The sequence below is a fragment of the Vanessa atalanta genome, chromosome 6, assembly GCF_905147765.1.
Source record: "Vanessa atalanta chromosome 6, ilVanAtal1.2, whole genome shotgun sequence".
Taxonomy (NCBI): domain Eukaryota; kingdom Metazoa; phylum Arthropoda; class Insecta; order Lepidoptera; family Nymphalidae; genus Vanessa; species Vanessa atalanta.
This window is the reverse complement of record NC_061876.1, coordinates 687,586-709,142: the sequence shown is the minus strand read 5'-3', so window position 1 is coordinate 709,142 and position 21,557 is coordinate 687,586. Positions and strand designations below refer to the sequence as shown.

General features: G+C 33.3%; 1 protein-coding gene across 1 annotated transcript in view; it reads right to left on the bottom strand.

The window, feature by feature from the left end:
- LOC125064566 (protein tiptop-like) overlaps nt 1–21,557 on the bottom strand; it is a 254,714-nt gene that overhangs the window by 185,099 nt on the left and 48,058 nt on the right. Inside the window, exon 2 of the mRNA XM_047671672.1 lies at nt 9,893–9,985. Coding sequence (XP_047527628.1) covers nt 9,893–9,950 — 58 coding nt within the window. The 5' untranslated portion in view covers nt 9,951–9,985. The remainder of the gene's footprint in view (nt 1–9,892; nt 9,986–21,557) is intronic.

Below are 21,557 nucleotides of genomic sequence, written 5' to 3'. Positions count from 1 at the left end.
ACTTGAATTATTTACAGAATTTTTAAAGAACAATGTGAATGTTTATATTTAGTGTCTATAAAGATGACCCGTTGAAAAAACCATGAAATTTTGCATCCTAAAATTGGATTCGATTTTCAAATTATCCATGGAAATAAAAAAAAAACGAGATACATATTTAAAAACGAAATGTTTATTTGTTTGTAAATGAATAAAGGGCGTAACAGAATCGATATTATCTGAATATGCACCGATACATTCGAACAGCAGAACGTGAGAAACAAATAATTAAAATCTGAATAGTATTAGAGGTGTAACACATTAAACTTTCAGCGGCATTCGATCTGCGAATAGACACGAAATAAATATAAATCCTGACCGATATTTATTCGATTGTTTCCATCGCCATCTCCGAATCGGTAACTCACGCCAGCAGTAACAATATATCGGTCCGAAACGATTATTGAATAGAACATCGATAAAGATTTCGTGAAACGCGAAATGAATTAAGTCAAATCTCACAAATTGAAGCTGTACACTTTGGAAAATGATTCTATTATCGTTACGAATGTTTCTGAACGAGCTTAGATCGTGTCTCGATAGAATGTCGTGAGTGCATTGTTTACTCGGTCGCATATCTAATTTTGCGAGTACATTTAGCGAGTATTAATATCTGTCGGATGATATTCGAATAGTTTATATCGATATTTTCGGTGGCACTAATAAACATGTCGGCTAATAGTCGATACTAAATCGTTTCTTCGAGGATGAACGCTTCGTCATTAGTCACAGAACACGACACCAGCCTTTTTATAGAACTGGATGCAATTTCTTAATAAATATTCATATGATTACATGATTGTGTGCGCTTTAAATATGCAAGCGATTATTACAAAAATAGATTCTAACTAATGTCATAAATGTTTCTGTGAGATCGTTATACACATGAACTCCTCAACAGATCGTTGCAAAATTTAACGCATGAACAGTTTGATGAATCAAAACGAACAATGGAAACCAATCCAAAAAAAAAGATGATTAATTTATATATTATAACCACTACAATACACTAATACTAATAGGAATATTAGTAATTCCTTGTAATGGATGCTTATATGTACATATATGTACTATATATATACTATATAAAACTTGATGCTTTTGTTGATAAGTGTTGATGTTTGGCGGTAGAACAACGTATTTATTATTGGTAGAATGTTTTATTTCTAGTGATATAAGGACAATAGACAATTTAATTAGTTACTAGTAACCCGCCCCACTTCACGCGGGTACAATAAGGATATAAACAACTTTTAGATCAAAGAACAAACATAAGAAAACAAAATTTTCGTTTTACAATATAGACATTTTTTCATTTGGCAATATCGGTTTTTAAAGAATCACGATTTCTATGGAAAAACTTAATATTATTCAAATTTAGAACAAAGAAAGTGATGAATATATTACTAAGATCCCATTAATATATAATATATTCAAATAAAACATCTTTGTCTCAAAACACGTATACATCTACAAGCCGTAAATTATAGTGATTAGCGTCTCGAATTGTCGTCATTCTGGACATCGTCATTTTAATGTATATATTAAGTTAATTATATATATAATTTAAAATGGATCAGTTGCTACCGTTATATACCGTAGAAGCCCATTATTTTAACATCAATAAGGGTTGGCTGTCTATTATTTTTATTTATATTTAATGCTTAAAAAACATTGGGTCAATATTTTTAAATTCCGCTACACGTAGTATCCTGCACTATTGTATTTTTATTTGTTATAAATTGTTGCTTAGACTTTTTTTATAAAGTCTTAATAGGTGCATCGATATTTGAGCCGGCATCTCGATTATGAGTAATTACACCCGAGGCCTTTTAATTAAGCCTTGTGTGCACATACCCTAAGTTTTCACACGGTACTGTGCGATGCAAAATTGCATTTCTAATCTTAAGGGATAGCACCACCAGTCTTAGTATTCAATACACACTTTAATGTAGATATTTTTAATTATAGTGATTTTTGCTGTAAACCATATTATGACACACCTGAGACAGACTCGTACGCCGTGACGGCAAACGGCATAAAGCTGTTTTATGCCGTCACGAACCATCTCCGGCGCCGATCTCCAATCTCGTGCATGCGTGCGAAAAATACATTTATTTTATGATGACAAGTATGTGTTATTGTTTATTCTCTATATATTATTATTAGTCTTTTTTTATTTAAATTTACTTTATTTATAATTTTATTCGTAATTTTTTAATAATCACCAATTTCGATATTTCCACATCAACCGGGCCTCCCGTGACGGCCCTTCGTTTATTTTTTTTATTTAAAGACATTTTTATTTTATTTTGATATAATAAACGCAGACAACCCTATCTAGCAGTTAATCGACTTTAATTAATCACTTTTAAACAGTTTACTTTGCATTTTAATAATCCATTAAACACTTTTTGGAAACCTGTTCCGGAGATCAGTAACATTCGAACCAGTAATACGGAACGGTGAACCGATCTCGAACCAATCTCTTCATAAAAATCGATCGAAACGACTAATAAATAACAATTAATAACAAAATGAAAATGAAATAACATTAACAAACGACAAATAAATTAACTAAGAATAATATTAAAATGGATAGTCGGGTGTTAATTAAGAATTTATAATAATTAAATTTGATGCATTCTTAGTTCTATTAGTATTAAATTTGTTGAGCAAACATTGAATATTAAAATATGTATCGATTTGTAATAAATAATATTATTTATAAGATACGCGAACGAAAATAGCGTATCGACGCGTAGCGAACTCGGTTTTCGACATTTCACGCGTGAGGTACGAGTTCTTCCAGAGTAATACCGTTTATCAGAAGTGTTTAAGGTACAGTATTAGTAATATTTTATTTAAAGTATTATCTACTTTTAGAATTAACCTAAAATGTTACATCACCTATCTATATTATGTATTCCTTATTATAATTTTCTTTTATAATTTAAATCGTGAGCATTATTATTAGTAAATCAAAATCCAAAATATATGAAAAAACTTTTACAAGCACTAATATTTTGAATCATCATTTTACAAACTATCTTAAGTGAAGTCAAAGTCAAAATCTTTATTCAACGTAGAAGTGTTTACACTTACCTACTTATTGATAGTCAAAAATCTACCACCGGTTCGGAAATTAACACCTCGGATCTGAGAAGAACCGGCGAAAGAAACTCAGCGGGATATATATTTTTTTTCATTTTCATGTTACAATAATTAACATATTTTTAAGCTACCACTGGGTCGGAATGCAGATTCTACCGCGAAGAACTGACAAGAAACGCAGTAGTTACTTTTTTTCACCATGTCAAATACAAAGTTATGTTATTTAAATACAATTATGTATATAATATATCCTGCCTGGAAGTCAACAAGTATTAGCTCCACGTTTTTGTTATCATATATAGGTACTCTTGTATTGAGTAATATGCTTTTTTTATTAATGTATGCGAATATTTTCGTGGCGGGTTGATTCATCGCAACCATACCATGAGGATATTCAATAGATTGCCTAAATAAGACATGCCTTTCACAAGTTTGAGCATGGTTAGTTTCTTGTAATAATGATGGAGACCCTTCGTTTAATAAAAACTATGTTCAGCCCTTTTATACAGACAAATTATTTTAAGTATAAATTTTAAAAAATACGTCCGAAAATTCTCATAAGTGTATATATATCTACGGTCGTAGAACGTGACCACAGATTGAGATGCGATAGAATCATCTACTCTGCCGATTTTATTATTCAAAAAATATTATTTTTTCCGTACTGTACCTTCTAAAAGGTACCCAGAAACCCCTGGAGAGAAACCGGGTTATGTAAAATTCTTACCCACAAAAATTACCGCGATGCCCGTCTTTCTTCACGGATAGAAGCTGCGGGATCGTGTTGATATAACGCATTCGCCGCCTGAAGTAATATCTACACGAACCTATCAAATAAGACAGTTTCCGTAGTTTCAGATACCTCGGAATACAAATAGACATACATTTAAAACTAGTACTTGATGAAGCTTGCTGTTATGAAGACGCTATAAATGTGTTATAAACGGCTACGAAGTTAAATATAATTAAATACGATATAATATAATGACAGGTCGACGTATCTAGGTTGAGCTCATTACAACAGATTGATACTAGGCCAGGAACGGCTTCGAGACAAACTTATAGCCAATAAAATTCAAAACAAATGTTAACATGCAACTGTGTAGCTAAGTATAAATTATATTTATGGACGTTACCTCTCTTAACTTAAATTATTTTATGGGTAATGCAGAAACGGCTAAGCGGACTTAGTATATATTGTCGAAATAATCGAGTTCAGATAAAATATTCGAATACGAGTAGACGAGACGTGGATTGCTTTATGAATATCATCAACTATTCTACCATCGGTGAATGGTGAGTGAGTCAGTGTAATTACAAGTACGAAACATTTTTAGATATTTAATTCCACGGTTGGTTGCGTATAACGGTGTGAGGAAAAGTAATTAACTCTTGTTCAAGGACATCATCATCTTACCATACGATAGCAAATGGTCCACCTAATGCTTATGGTGAGTGACTATTATTAGGTAAGTGGTAAACACCGCTCATAGACATAGGCAAATAAAAAAATGAACCATCGCCAGAACACATCCAAACTTGCTAACTAGAATGTTATGTCCCTACCACCCAGACGGGCTTGCACAGAGCCCTACCACCAAAAGTATATATTGGACAATTGATTCGTCAATCATTGCTCTTACCGCCAAAAGATCAGGAAGAACGATATCGAAATTTAACACATATTACACTTGGGATAATGACGTGACCTCTTACTGCTAGTCGATGGCTTCTTATTAAAAAATATCCTAAGTTAAATGACTGACTAAACCGTTCTATTCCCTAAATAGTTTTTTTTTTTTTTTTTTTATGTCATAACATTGATGTTTTAAATCATACGAATGCCAAGAGAACGCTATAAATTACGAATTGTTGCTATTCTGTTTGAACATGTATAATTTAGACGGACTTTCCGCAAGTCCAGTGTTTACACAGCTCCAGGTGGAAGGCGTAGAAGTGTCAATATATGATATTTTGGTATTGAGAGAAGAATTAGGTCTGTAATAAATTTAATGAATGACATTAGTTGTAGAGACCGCGATGGCCCAGTGGCATATTAAACATAACCAAGGATTGCTGGTTCGATTCCAGATAATTAGTTTGATTTTATAAGTCATCTCGTGTTCAACGGTCAATAAAAATATCGAATTAAAGCGGCGACACGGATTTAGCTCTAAGCCTTCTCCTTAACAGGATAGGACATTCAGACTACTTTTATTTAAAAATGCTAAATTTAATTTTTTTTGATGAAGTTACTAAGATTCAGTTTTAAAAATAAAATAATGTATTTTCTAGACGTAAATGATAAATATAAATAGTTTTTAGTTTCCTATAATTTAATATAAGACATAAACTAAAATCTGTAATTAAAAATGTCACTAAAGATACAATCTTGTGGGGCCACACAACCAGCGATACCGCCTTTACGAGACATTACTCGACAACTGTTTACGTTCTTTTATTGACAACTAAAAGAAGTTTACGGCTTTTACACGTCCTACATATATTTAATTCATGATTTTATGCTTATTCTGTTTGATCGATTAGTTTTATGGACGATAAATTGATCTGTTCTACATCCTTTTTTTTATAACATTCGTAGGGTAATTAAATGTTGGTGCCATTTTACGAGGATTATTTTTGTATATTTAATTCATTAAGCATATGAAAAAGATTCTCATATAAGCTTATTTTAAATAAAAATCACTTGTATATTAACTACAAATAAATTTAAAGACTGTGTTTATAAATATAATAATATATATTCGTTGTTTTACATGCAGAATACATACATACTCTAATTATTTACAATTGTATTGTAATAAAAAAAAAAGTAACTACTTTAGCCGGTTCTTCTCGCTAAAATACTAGTAGCCACAACATATTTTTAATGACAGTTTAAAAAAGCCTTTAAGAGTCTACTAAATTAAGTAGGTATTTTTTTATTTCGGAAAGCATTCTAATTATATTTTGAGAACCTTTCGAAACAACTATAGTTGTCTCTATTGCGTGCCGACAGCGTACAAGGCACGTTAATGAAAGGCGGCCAAATCGCCTTGTAAAAGTTTACGACGGATAAAATCAGTTATAAAACTCTATGAAGCCGTAAATTTAGCGATCGGTTCGACCGTTTAAAAGACGGGAGCTATTCCGAAGTCTATAAATCAGGCATCGGGTTGATTCGGGCCTATTCGGACTCGATCGTAAAGATAAACGCTCGATGTTTGTAAACAGTTTTACGCATACGCGACAGATTTTTTGTTTCCACTTTTATGAAGGACTTTATGATTGTATATAGTACGACTTTTATTGCGATTGCTCGGTGATTGATTCGTTTTCATTTACAGGGTGCAGGGTCCACTTTTTGTACGTATACATATGAATTGTTTCAGTTTTATTGACTATGGAATGTTAATGAATCGTTTCTAAAACGAATACAACTTAAAGTATTTGTTTTCTTCAACATTATTGTATACTCAATGAAAACAGATTGTAAATACTATTTAATTTATCATTTAATATTTTTCTTAATTTTAAATACAAATTCAGTTCAATAAACACCAAAATGTTTTCTTAAGGTAAAACATACTTTAACAATATTTTAAGTGGAACTAAATATTTCTAATTTACTAATCATATACTGCAATTAGGAAAAACATGCTACATTTAAGCAATTAAAACCTCTAAGTGGTCATTACCTATACAAAAACTTTAACCAAACCACAGAACTTCCGCATCGCCACGTCAAACATACACTACGTACAATGAAATCGTATATCACGTTATAATGACTGGCAACTCAATAAACTTAAAGGATTACTAATAAAACTCAAAGGCGGGAGCCGAGGACTCGTAAAATAACAAAGGCGAACCCTTAGCTTTATAGTGGCTCGACACTTTGTGGCCAAACAATTGTTTTCTCACGTGCGTAAAAACAGGTGATAAAACCTGTGGTGATGGAGCAATAAATTAGCCCATGGTTGGGCTATGGTGTACTGTACGCCTCTTACTGGCTACTACATAACGAATTTCGACCTTACATGATAAAAGCTAACAACGCTCACAGATACATCAATTTGCTAATCACCAAACATTGATAAGTATAATAACAACGCTATGGTTCAGGCACAATCTAAATTTGTTGTCGGTTTCGTTTCTATAATCAAAGTAACAAATAGGAAATTACAACAAATATTCAGTCTATATTACGAATAAACCGACTAATTTACGGCGCAGTTACCGTTCTATTACTAGTCCACTAACAAGTACTCGACATAAACATGTCACATCACCGCCGAGCACTTGTCTATCATTAGTTCTAGCGACAGTTGACAGTTGTCTGTTATCCACGCTAGATGTCAGTGAAATAATCGTTCCGTAAATACAAATAATGTTGATATTGTCCTACGATTGTTTATTAATAGACCGTGTGACATGTCCTTAAGGTAAATGTCATGTTTTATTCTTCAAAGCTTTAAAACCATTTCTGCGTACTGACAATCGATTGAAGGTTAATAGTATGTAGATATCATCAACATATTTTATATTATATGGTTAGATCCGTTTTATAATCGAGATTAAGAATAAAATATAAGATTCTACGTCGTTCGTAAGGCCGCGTGCGATATGGTTGTAATAAATGAAAGAAATAAAACGTAAAAACCGTTATCAGGGCTCTAAAAATAACCAAGTTTAGGATAAAAGTTACCACTGACCATTAGGTAGGTTAACTTTTTATGGTGACCCTATATTCTTTCTATAACATATATCGCATTTAAAATTTACTTCAATTTCAAACATCATAAATTAACAACAGTTAGCGTACACGCAAATAAAAATTAAAGCAGGTTTTAAGCATGGCCCCCAGTATTTTGACGAACAAAAGAAGGAGAAAGCGGGAGGCCTGTAATTCGAACCCGCAGAGAGTCATAAATTTGCCTAAACTTGCGTTGCACAGTTTTTATTGCTCCGGAGTCATTGTAGTTGTGTTACGCTGATTAGGACGCAGCTGGTCCATGGAAAGTTATAGTATGAGATGTACTGACACTAACTGAGTATAAATAGAAAATATTTAAACACTAACTTGTATTGGCGACTACAGTGACGTCATACGTACTATGTCCTTCAAGTTTCAATTTACTTCAATATCAAATGTAAGTAGAGCGTAACTGCTGCGTTATTATAGATTGATGTGATCAGTATTAAATATATATAGTTTTTTAAATTATCTCTATATTCAAAAAGCGAGAATCGCATACTTTAAGAAATTAATAATATTTTACGGACATGGATGTAATATTACATGTTGAAATGTAAAATGAGAAGCGATAATTTAAAATAGACATTGCCACACAAACTATTACAATAAACGAAGTAAATATTGAAGTAAACTTTAACTGGACGTAATTAATAAATTAATTTATGGCGCTGTTTCTTCCGCTTTATCTGATACCGGATTGCATCACTAGTTGCACAAGAACGCCAGACAGTCGCTTGTCCCGTGGCCCCACCCGAAATCGCCCGCCCTGCGCATTTACACCCATTACAACTGACAAAAACGCGTATAATAGCAAAAATAAATATTATTTATCGCTTCACGGTGGCTTAGTTCCATACAAAGCGACCTATGAGTTATTACACCGTATTACATTTGTGTTTTGTACAGCGCATTTTTTTTTTCTATAGTCGTAACTTCATATTTATTGCCAGTTCTAGTTGAATATTCAAAGTTGTCACGTCACGGTGCCGCATTCGATTTGAATGCGCTCATTTCGGGGCCCTAAATTGCCTTTTAAACGATTTTCGACTTTATAGCGACGACATAAGCTCAAACCGTCGGTAAATGCGTTGATATTAAAAACTTACGTTTGCTGTTGAAACGTAAACATATATTTAAAGTGAATAATGAGGCGTGGAATGATTAGTTTCTTAATAGTGATGTTATTGCGTGAGAAACAGTCTTGATCGTTAATTAATTTATTCAAACGGATGCCCTTAATGTGTACTCGCAATTATACAAGAAAAAAATGTATGAGTAATTAAAATTTGCATAGAATTAATAAATATGTATATAAACTGTTTTTATGTCGATATAATTTTAAATTAATTTAAAAATAAAACCAAATCAAAACAAACCGTAATAATTACGTACCCGAAAATAATTATAAAATTATTTTTTACGCCGCAAAATATGAAAATATAAATAAAAATAAAACTAAAAAGGCGAACGCAATTCTTCAATTCTAAAAATATATAAGCAAATTTAAAAAAAGTTCAAGGTAGTACTTTTTTTATATAGTTAGCTTACTATTTTCTTTTTTTTGTATATGAATCGATATAGGCGCTGATTATAAAATGAGTTTTACGATTTATATTTTTTTATTTAATAGTTTATATCTCAAAATAGGTCTCATTTAAAATTAAGAAAAAAATCCCACACCTAATCGTGACCTCTATGAACCAAACCAATGGCGTTGTTTAATTTCATAACCATATTAACCTAGTCTTTTTTTCTCAACATTTTTATTTATAAATAAAAACACAAGTAGGTATATTTTTATTAATCATATTAAATTACACATTAAATCCATTTTTTTTAATAATAACATATGAATGTTGAAACCGAAGACTGTCATTACAATTCGATACGATAGTTTATGAAGTACTTACTATCAAAACACATGCGACGTAACTAATAGTTACATGTTACATTATTTATATAAGATGGTACGTTATTTACCGTTTTCGTTAGTGCTGAGCCAGCGGTAGGATGGTCGTGGCTGCTGCTTGGAGCGCATCTCTAGCGCTTCCCGCGCGCCTCGCCCGCACACATCTGTAAGGACACATAGCAATTACTATACAATACATTATTTTATATACTATATACTATGTACGGAGAGATAAATGTAAACCGCTGGATTAAAGTACCTCGCTCTTTAAGAAGAAGGTTTGAAGCTAATTCCGCCACGCTTCATTGAAATTAAACATAGGCATGTTTTACTTCACCGTCGAGGACGGCATGGATTATAAACACAAATTAAACACATAGAAATTCGGTGGTGCTTTTTGGGCTTGAACCCGTGGTCATTGGTTAAAATGTATGCGTTCTAACCACTCGGCTATTTCGTTTCAACAGTGGATATGGTATAACAAAAACCCTAAAATAATTCTACCTTATTAATAAATAAGTTCGCACAAGATTATATAGACGATAAACAAGCCAGGAGTTAGTGATTGTTGATTTTCATACAGGATACCTACATTTAATTATACATGATTATGACATGTATGATTGATGGAAACAGGTAACTACTGAGTTTCTTGGCAATTCTTATCGGTAGAATCTACATTTTGAACCGGTAGTAACTTTAAATTTAATATTTATTGTAGAATGAAGGTACGAAAGTGTTTTGTAGGATCTATTTAAGTATAGTCAATTTTTTTATTGAAATGTCACGTGGAATGGTCACCGATTCCCATAGGTATTGTTAGTGTAGGAATACTAGCCAGCCCTTACATCGGCAATGCGCCACCAACCTTGGGAAACAAGATCGTATGTGCGTATAGTTACACTGGCTGACCGTTCTAACCGTTACACAGCAGGACTAAGTATTGCTGCTTGGCGATGGAATGTGTGACGGAGAAGATGCTACCCACCCAAACGGGATCGCACAACCATGTAGGTCACGTTACCAAAGTTTTTTTTTAATCTTGTACAAAAGCCAACGCAAGTGTCAAGTCTGATCATCACATAAAATCCTTGTCACAGTATGTTCTAAACAAAGACATACTTAAGTAACTTTCAAGATAAATATAATTTTAACTTAAACATGGATCAAGTGAATATAACTTAAAGTATCTAAAGTCCAAACACAATCACCCCGGATTAAAAACCAACCGTCATTAATATGAGGCAAGACAGGGCAAGATATTGAAAACTAACTTAAGATTGAATCTATTTACGGGAAATTGAACCTTATCGCGTTAAACATAAAGGTGTCGTAGTTTGAAAAGATTGTTTATATTTATAGGTAAAAATCTCGGAACTCGAGCGATATGTCACTCAATTTATGAGCGGCGAGCGACATGTGACGTGTCCTTTATAGGGTGACCAGTATAACAGGACGAATACCCGGGTACATTTTATTACTTCATTTATTTATTTTTTTGCGTGTCATGATTTTTATGTTATTATTTTATAAGGAAAACATTGTGATGAAAAAAAATTCAGGACGGTACGGATTATTACTTCTGTCGCATGGAACCCCTAATCCTGGTGATTTGTATACTAAGCATATTCGATATCAAACGCACAATGTCGTAATACGAGACGTTGACGATGTAACGATACGTACCGATTTATGACGAGCTCTTAAAAACTTTTGTTTACAACATTTGATTAATGCTCCAAAACTACATACTACATCAAATGATATAGAATAATAGGTGGCCTGCCTTTTACAGTTACTTGACTATGAACTGATATGAACCTCTACGAGAACTTAAGTTTTTGAGTTAGTGAACTAAAAATTCATTTAAAAATTAGCTATCAAAGTAAACTTTTTTTAATTAGAGTTTTGAGTATTTCAGCAGGAAACTCCACTGTGGGTCGGTCGATAGGAAAGACATTTTTTTTCTTAATTAGATACATACTGTTTATCAACACACTGAACGGCTGGTTTTTTAGTAAGTATTCCGGTGAACTACTGGGCACTGGCGAGTCTCACATACCCCCACTTCATGTGGAGGAAATAAAAAATAGAGGGTACTGTCTACTGGGCTATCGCGGTTATATAAGCATCGTAAATCTGAATTTTTCATTCTCTTGAAAAATTCAGATTTACGATATTTTGACAAGTACATGAATTGATCTGCTGTGGATAACCAACGCTCTGAGCACTCCATGACCGATATATTGAGCCTAGCGATGGGAATGTAACGATTTATTTCACAGCTGGTTATCAATAAAATTTACATTTAACGACTAAATAAAGACAAAATATTATCCCAATAATTCAGACGCAATAAACATATTTATTACTTTAAACGCGGTATATTTTTTTTAATAAATCAATCGACGGAATTCGAAAGTAAAATAATTTAATTAGACCGGTATTAAATTACAATATTCGAGTCCTTAAAGTGTCCACATCACATATCAGTTCAAATAATTTAATCCGCATGACAAATGACCTTTTTTAGCATATTTAATTGCGATTATAAACATGTAGAGACACTTGTAAAACAAACATTTAATATAAACTTTAAAGTCGAAAACGTGTCAACATCGCCAGTCGATAAAACAGCAAATTGAAATTAATTCTCATGACAACGCGTGAAGGAAATTTCATAAGGAATTAACGGAAAACCAATAACATTAATGATATTCAAATATACATTTGAAGCAGTAGAAGATTACCAAACGGCTAATTTTACGTTACTTAAATAATTGGGGGGATGTGCCCCAACCGCCACGGTTGAAGACGGTTTGGTAAAATTATAATATCATCGCTAGTTATTCCAGTAAATTTAAAAATGGAATTACTTCTAATTTAAAAAAAAATAAAAAAAATATCTGTTATAAATGTCAACGTTAATAAATTTAAATTGGATGTTATAAAATAATTATATTATTTATAAATTTATAAGAAATTACTTACAAGTAATTAGTTATCAGTAACGATTACATATGAGTGAGTTGCGCCATTAATACCGACACTTTCTTCTGCGTTTTTTTTTTTTTATATTACGCATTTTTATTACATTAATATTTTCATTTCATAATTAATAACAATGTTACAATTATTTATTACGTATTATTAATTTTCATAATGTTGCTGCATTTTACACTTTTATCGCTTAAACGAAACCCGACATATGTTTTCACAAATAACAATTAAATTAAACTTGTATTCCTGGACTTTCGATAAAGAACAAACCGTCATAACAATTATTTAATTTGCTTTCAACGCTATTAATTTAATTAATAATTATTAATATAGTTAATGAAACTTCAAAGGGATCTTGAAGAATTATTTTAAAGTTCACATACATTATACGTTTAATACATTTAGCAATAAAACCAATGGTTAATGCAGTATGCAATTATAAAGTGTATACGATACGTTCTTAATTGAAGTAATTTCTTTGAGTATTTAATCTTAAATTATTTCTGTTATGATAATTAACTGCTTATTAGTGTGTTTCGATTAAAATAGTTATTTCTCTGTTTGCAATTCACGAGAATGTCACAAGAGCTTCCTAAGAGTAGCAGTAGCGGGTAGAGTTCGTGATTTTAAACATAATTGAGGTATTCGAGTATTTCAATATTCTACGCACTATCGCGACCCTAAAAGAATATGACTCAGTTATTTTTGATGGTTAATGTTATTTAGATAAACTTAACAATGGTACTGATCCGATAAGAATTTTCCTAATCAGATATTACATTTAACCGATTATATTTAATACAAAGTTACCGATCACGATTGAAGCTCATCAGAGCAGGTGCCGTTTAGGGGCGCCATATCGACTGTCAAAAACTTGTAAAATATCGCTTTGGCCGAGTACAGTGCACCACGTGGAACAGCCATTTATAGTTCTTGTGACGTAGATCATAAAGGTCGGATTGGGTGTTGCGTTTCCGTGTGGGGCGTTGTTAAGAGCCGCGGGCGTCGCGTCCCTCACAAAGATATCTTTAAGATTTATACGGTCGTCTACAATGGCGAACGTTTTAATTCTTTTCATATGCGACAGATTTATGCACAGACAGATGCAGGCCCGGCAGATAGCGTTTGACACCCTGCAATGCGAGTCGATTCTGGTGGCGTGTCTCCTAACTTACATTTCGATTTGTGTGTACATTTAAATGTAGGTTCTTGCTAGTTTATAGAAGTTGTCTCGTATGGATGTCGCTGAGAATGGTCGGAGTTTTCTTTGTATTGATAACATTTGAAATTATTCATGTAAAAAAGATTTCACTGAAAATATATTTAGTACACAAATTATATGTGTAGTATAGAAATAAATTTTTGAAAATTATATAATCATTTTATGAACGAAATTCTTTTGGCTTACAGTAAGTGAACTTGTAGAAATCGTCACCCTGTCTCCAGACGACCATTCTGTCTTTCTCTCTCGTCTCTTTGGGTAGTTTTTATATGGTTTTATAAGACTATATTTATAATATTGTTATTGTTTTATTCACATACATCAAAAGCAACTGAACCAATCGGGTGTTCCAAGACACATAATTTTTTTTTTTTTTCATTCTAGTCGAATTAATTAGCATTGGCTTGAAATACATAAACTACTGTGAAGAACAGAAAAGAAACTTAATTAAATACAATGATTATTACTTATCCTGCTTAAAAATCGACTACTAACGCCACACCGTTTTGTCTATTTTGATTTCCAAATAGTAAGTCAATGATTTCTATAAAATATCAGCGGAATCTCGTTAAAGAAATGAATGTATTTAATTAAATGTATATATTTAAATTAATTATAGTATAACGAATGTCGCGAGCCGTTTTTGTACATGGGTCGTGTTACGTTTGACCAAGATGAGGTACATCCTCCATAAATCACCGATATAATCCCACAGTTCAGTCATATCATCAAAGCGATTCTAATTTCGAATACGCCATAAATAACAATGTCCGAACAGCTTTGTGGGGGCCTGACAAGAAAGTCCAAAAAGAGCGTCAAGCCAGAATTTTTCATAAGCAACAATACGAACGTTGCACAACCAAAGCCGGGCCCGTTGATAATGTCGCTTTGTCGTCTTTTGTCACATTTTCGGGAATTCGGTCGACTTGTATTGTTTTTATTGTGCCCACACAACTATTGTCGTTTGTGCGATATCTTGCGGAATACGCTTCCAGCAGAGACGGAAATCATTTTGTAATAGTTCATTTCATTTGTTTTTTAGAGTAATAGATTTTAGTGTGAAACATTTGGGTTCTTTTTTCTGAAATTATTACCATTATTTTTATACATGAATGTCTATTAACGCGTATGTAAGTGCTAACCACATACGTACCATGATAACTATTAGTAGACCTGATTTCGTACCAGTTTTACTGTATCCATAAGATTTATTAGAGGAAGGCAATTTGTCTGATTCCTACTTATATTAATTGGGTATCTTGGTATACTGAGCTAAGTATATTATTCGCTTGTTTAATTAGTGTTCCGTACCAAATAAAGTTTATTCATATGGTAGATATATATACCTTTATAACCATAGCTTAAAGCCTGAGATACCTTGATATCTTTATTTCTAAATATGCCAATGGATATTTATTTTGTAACAAGCAACAGAAAGCGTTTCTTCGATCGCATCCGTTCGCTTAAACTAACTCCATTAAATATTTCAATAAATAAAATGAAATCGAAACGTATTAATTATTTATATTTATTTTATCACAAACTTAAATTGAATCCCGACGAATCAACATCGCGTCAAAGTCGAAAAGTAAATCCACCATTTGCCGCGCGAACGCCTCCGTGACGTCACCGGCGCCATTTTGAATATACATATTTTGACAGCGACTGCTTTGACAGACGACATTTAATTACCGACCCCTCATTACCTGAATATTGACGGATATTGATATCTTGTCATTTAAGCTCGACGATACGAATACGTTGCGACACGTGCTACGACCGGTGTTGTATGAAAAAGTTTCGTTTCTTCGTTTCTATGATATGTACTTATTTAACTACCCTCTGTTTTTGGATTTTCAAATAATGTTAAAAATTCAGTAAATCTTTTAAAGATCATTCAAATCGAACCCTAAGCGTTATACGATAAAAAAATCGTATCGTATAAACAAACTCGTATAAGCTTTCGTTGGAAAATTGCAGTTAATTCGATGCCGAATTTTTAATAATATGGCCTTAATTAAAATATCCGTAACACCGGTGATTAATACGGCCCGTCGTTTGTGTCACTGATTAAAAACATGTCAAAGCAATACCGTTTGGAAGATTTCACTTTAACTGCCCGTCACTCATCGTATTATGTACAAACAAACTACCAAAAAGTGGTTGAATATTATATTTGGATCCAACGTATAGGTCATACGTTTGATCAGAGTATTTATATACATACATATATACTAATTAATGGCATTACTGATCGAGTATCAACGCCTGACTAAGCTATATTAATAATAAATTTGGATGGATCTTTGAATCCCACCAGAACGGCTAAGCAGAAATTTGGCTGTGAGATATATTCTATAATCTTCCAAGTCCAAATTAGGGCATAGGTTACCAAGTTTTAACCCAGACACCACGTTCCAATGACACCCGGGTGAAGAGGTGGTCAAATTTCAAATCAATAAATTACAAGTAGTAATGCAGAAACGGCGATGTAACTCATTCATCGTTTTCGATATTGCATTGACATTCGATCGAAAAAGACAGATTAGACAGAGTTTAACCAAACACCTCTTAATACTTCATATTTGGAGGGCTCATCGCTCCTTATTCCCCGCTTAACTATCAGCGTGCATTAGTATGAGTGCGTACGTGTATGCAATAAAATGTCTCGGTGTACGTAAAATGACAAATGTACAAATAGAGACAGTAAAAAAAATACGAAATATATTATATTTGTTAATACAGACCGCACGTATTAATAGATTTATAATGTACAGTCGCACTTAAAAAAATATTTTACCAAACTGCATTTAAAGGAGCATTGTAAACACCTGAATAATACTATATATTATTAATATTAATTGAACAAATCTTAGTAACAGGAATGATACTTCTAAATTCAATACAAATATCGCTTTAGACAATTGACTTCATTGACGTAAAACCCAATAAAATGATAACTGTTCTGATCCGGAGTATGAACCGCGGCCGTCAAACTCCGCAGCATTATAAAGTAGTCATTAGGACAATAAGACATTATAAAAAAATATGACTATGAATCGCTTGATTATTTTTAAATTTATTACAGACAGTCGAACAAATGGACCCCCTGGTGGTAAGTGGTCTTCACCGCCCGTAGACATTGGCACTTTACGAAAAAGTGTCTATTTCTTACGTGATCAATGGGCCGCCAACCATGAGTACTCAGATATTATCTTAATGTCTCTCGTAGTTCTAATTACACCGACGTACTCAAACACTCTCCCCATAAGCCGAAAAACAGCCGAAATACATGCAATTCGTTTAGCGGTAGAGTAGCCGATAACTGTTATACCTACCCAGAGAAAAGTGCACAAAATATAAACACAAGCTTAAAATTAACCATCATCTTTATATGTTTGGTTAAACGTTGATGAATTTCAATGTTTGTCCTGTATGACCAAACGTATCGCCAAACATTTCTGTTTCAATATCAGTGATTATTAATATTAAAATAGACGTTGGCTTATCTGTGTACAGTGGCGTAACCAGGATTGTCGTTTAGGAAAGGCTTGACCTCGCTGAAGATAAATTTTAGCAAATGTAAGTAAATGAGTTCACTTTAAGATTTGTCATGGAAGAAAGATGCTTCTGAAGAGGTCTTGAGGGTTAAGTGTACCCCACCTCTGATCAGCCACTGCCTGTGCGTTTATACCAATTGTAATGGCAAACGGCACGAGTTGACGCTGCTAACATCTAACGGTGAGTTCCAACAATGTGTGCCAAAATTAATATTGGGTAGGTCCAACAATGTTGAAGTCTATTAATGTCAAAGATATATTAGTTTGTAGTGGGTAGATTGCGTCTTTATTCCATTCGCATATAGTCTTATACGTGTTGATAATAAGCTAAGTTGTTAATTGGTTAAAATATATACACCAACACTATTTATATATAAAATTAGTAAAGAGTTAGAAATTTATAATTGGATTTTATTGGGAAGTTAATATTTACATAGTTTTTGTAATATAAAAAAAATGGGCGGAACGGCAAATCTATCGCTTATAGGCGCCGTAATTTAGTATTCATTCACCCTTCAAACCGAAAAAAAACAATAGCAAGCTTTAGTGTTTGGCGGTAGAATGTGCCATCATAATTAAACCATCAAGAGGCTACTTGCATGCATTAGCAGCCTGTAAATTTTCCCACTGCTGGGCTAAAGGCCTCCTCTCCCTTTGAGGAGAAGGTTTAGAGCATATTCCACCACGCTGCTCCAATGCGGGTTGGCGGAATACACATGTGGCAGAATTTCGTTGAAATTAGACACATGCAGGTTTCCTCACGATGTTATCCTTCACCGCCGAGCACGAGATGAATTATAAACACAAATTAAGCACATGAAAATTCAGTGGTGCCTGCCTGGGTTTGAACCCGAAATCATCGGTTAAGATGCACGCGTTCTAACCACTGGGCCATCTCGGCTGCATGACTGTGTATATATATATATATTAGTATATTTAAATAACAAATAACTTAAGACATATATGTGTCTTTTATAGTAATAATAGAGAAGCGATATAGCGAAAAGGCTGTCCTGTTATCACAGCTCAATATATCAACTGATTATCGTGAAATGATTCAAGTAGATCGTAGGAACGTCGGAGATAAATTTATACATAAATATATATTTATTTAGGCTATATTTTTATCGAAATGTCACTCGAGTGGAGTATCAGGACTGGAGAAGGATTAACTGGTAACCAAATAATTTCATCCTCATATCCTAATACTCATCTGTCGAGTGGTTACCCGGCTATTTTAAATTGCGTCCTGATCACCTGTCACCGACACCTATGTTAATGGCACTATTCATTAGATCGCATAATACCCAGTGCCCATCTGTTAAATCGTTGACGTGACGGGACGTTCGGACTATTTTATTCAAGGTTTGTTAATTAATTTCGTACTGCAAAATTACTATTAGATAGCTTGGTACATTAATATAGATTTGTGTATTTCGATACATACGAAACACAGATATGTAAATATGATAGGGGTGACTCAGGATATATAATGTTTGACGACCACTGACGTCATCGTGTGTTTAAGTAACGTTGATAAGCCACCGTCAAATGATTATGTTACTCTAACTTCGGCTACGGCGATATTATCAATCGGCGATCGTCAATGGACGATCTCACTACATTTCAAGTGACATCGATTCACGCAAGCACGAAAGTGTACATTCCCTATAACAGACCAGCTAATCTTACCCTACTTTACAGTAATTAAACTACATTTCAGATTGATCTAAATGATATATGACCATATATAATAACTATGGAATAAAAATAGCCTAAAACTTATTTTTATTTTATGGATATTATATTATATCTAGGAAAATAATTTTCTCGTACCTATTTGTCTAACACGATATATGATATATATTTATCGATATAAATAATATAAAAATCCGTGACTTGATCAAAAAATTCAGACTCAGGCCGTCTGATAAGCTAACCACGAAATTATTCCAAATACCAACACCATGCATGTATATATATATAATTTTCGTCTATAGAAAATAAGTTTCTTTTGTCAAAGTTTCTGGAGATTTCCAGAACAACAGCACATTTGAGTATTATAAATACAAATTTCCCAGCGAAATCGCAATAACGGATTAGCGAAATAAAACCGTGATATCAACAACTTTCAACTCGCAACTAGTCCGACCAGGCATTACCTACGCACTTATAAAACAAACTTACGCTCGAACGCCACGGAAAAATCACCCTTAATCCCTGAACATAGAGTCGTTAACATCGCATTAAAATAATTGCATTTGCATATGAAAATATAGCATCTCAGGCGCATTACAAAATGAGGTAGAATTATGATGGATGCTGATGCCTCGTTTCTCGCTTAATAAGACGAGATTCTGCATTGCGGTTGGCTAATTGAATTTATACTCTATTGTTATACGAATAGAGTCGTATGTTCGTGTATTTCCGTACGGGGTATCAATCGTAAACGTCAGTCGACTCGGGCGCAAGTGTTGTGAGCGTAATGAATGCGACAGATCCCTCGGTGTACGGTTACGGGTTTAATTCTGTTACGTCTATAAGACAACCGCAGTTAAGATCTGCAATGAGAGATTTCTAGAATGTTATATGTATTTGTGTTATGCGTTGTTCGTAATCATTAGGTACTGTTTTAAGTTCTAGCCGAGAGAACTGAGCACTGTGAGGGAACACTTACCTTAGTGGCTTAAATTGGACTTAATCTAAAATCATAAATTAATGTTAAAAAATCGAATGTCTGTTTGTCCGTTGCATCATCAAACTTTGCTTACAAGTTGTCAAGAGAGGAGAGAGATAGTAAACGACATAGAGTATCACGCTACCGCCTCCCCCCCCCCCCATATGCGTGCAAAGCCGAAGGCTGAAGCTGTTGTATAATCAAAGATCATCTGAAAATAATCTTTATGGTTAACCCTAGGATTATAAATGACATCTATTTGATGTATTTGATCAAAGTCTTCGGATGCAAATATATCATCAAAGAATGAATAATCGCAGACACAGAAAAGTCTACTAAATTAATATGTAGTATTCAGAGTAAACGTAATACAAACAGACACCACACTTTTTAGTATGGACTTGAAACTGGTACATAAAAGGTTGATTATAACATAATTTTTATTTGACCGTAAAATAGACTAAAGAGTCACAATATATGTTTACCATGTAAATTGTTTCAGGATAGTAAAATATAGTACACGCCATACTAACGGACCAACTGATGTGCATACACAACGAAAAAGTTACAAGTCCATTGTTGTATCTGATATGACATATTCTTTGACGAGCTTCGTTGACTGGACGAATCAAGTCCAATTACCAGATACGTGATACAAACGGACAGACAGACCGTTTGGCAACGTTATGAGTTAGTTATTTATGAACATCTTGGAACGCTTAGAGTTCATAGCGATAATGATACTGTTAGAATAGTCAAGCTTTAAAGACATATGTAATTGTTAGACATGACTATTTTAATATGAGTAGGGTGACCACAAAGATGCGACTGTTACTAAGGATTATTTTATATAATAAATGCAGGCGGACGAGTAAAAGCGTCACCTGATGGTAAGTGGTCACCACTCTCCATAGACATTGACGCTATAATACATATCAACCTTTATTTACATCGTCAATGAGCCACCATGAGAGCTAAGATATTATTTCCCATTGGCCTGCAGTTACACTGGCTTACTCACTCTTCAAACTGTAACACCAAAATGTATATTTTTTTTATTTGTATGTAGAATATTTGATGAGTTGGTGATACCTAAGCAGATGGAATTGCACAAAGCCCTACCATCAAAAGAAACCGATTTTTTATGTCTTCTATAGCACTATGTACTATAAAGGACCTGACCTGTAATAAACATACAAACTGTCATAACAAAACTATGAATATACAAGTATCTTCAAGTCGATTAAAAACCACATCTCGAAGGAGTCAAAAAGCCC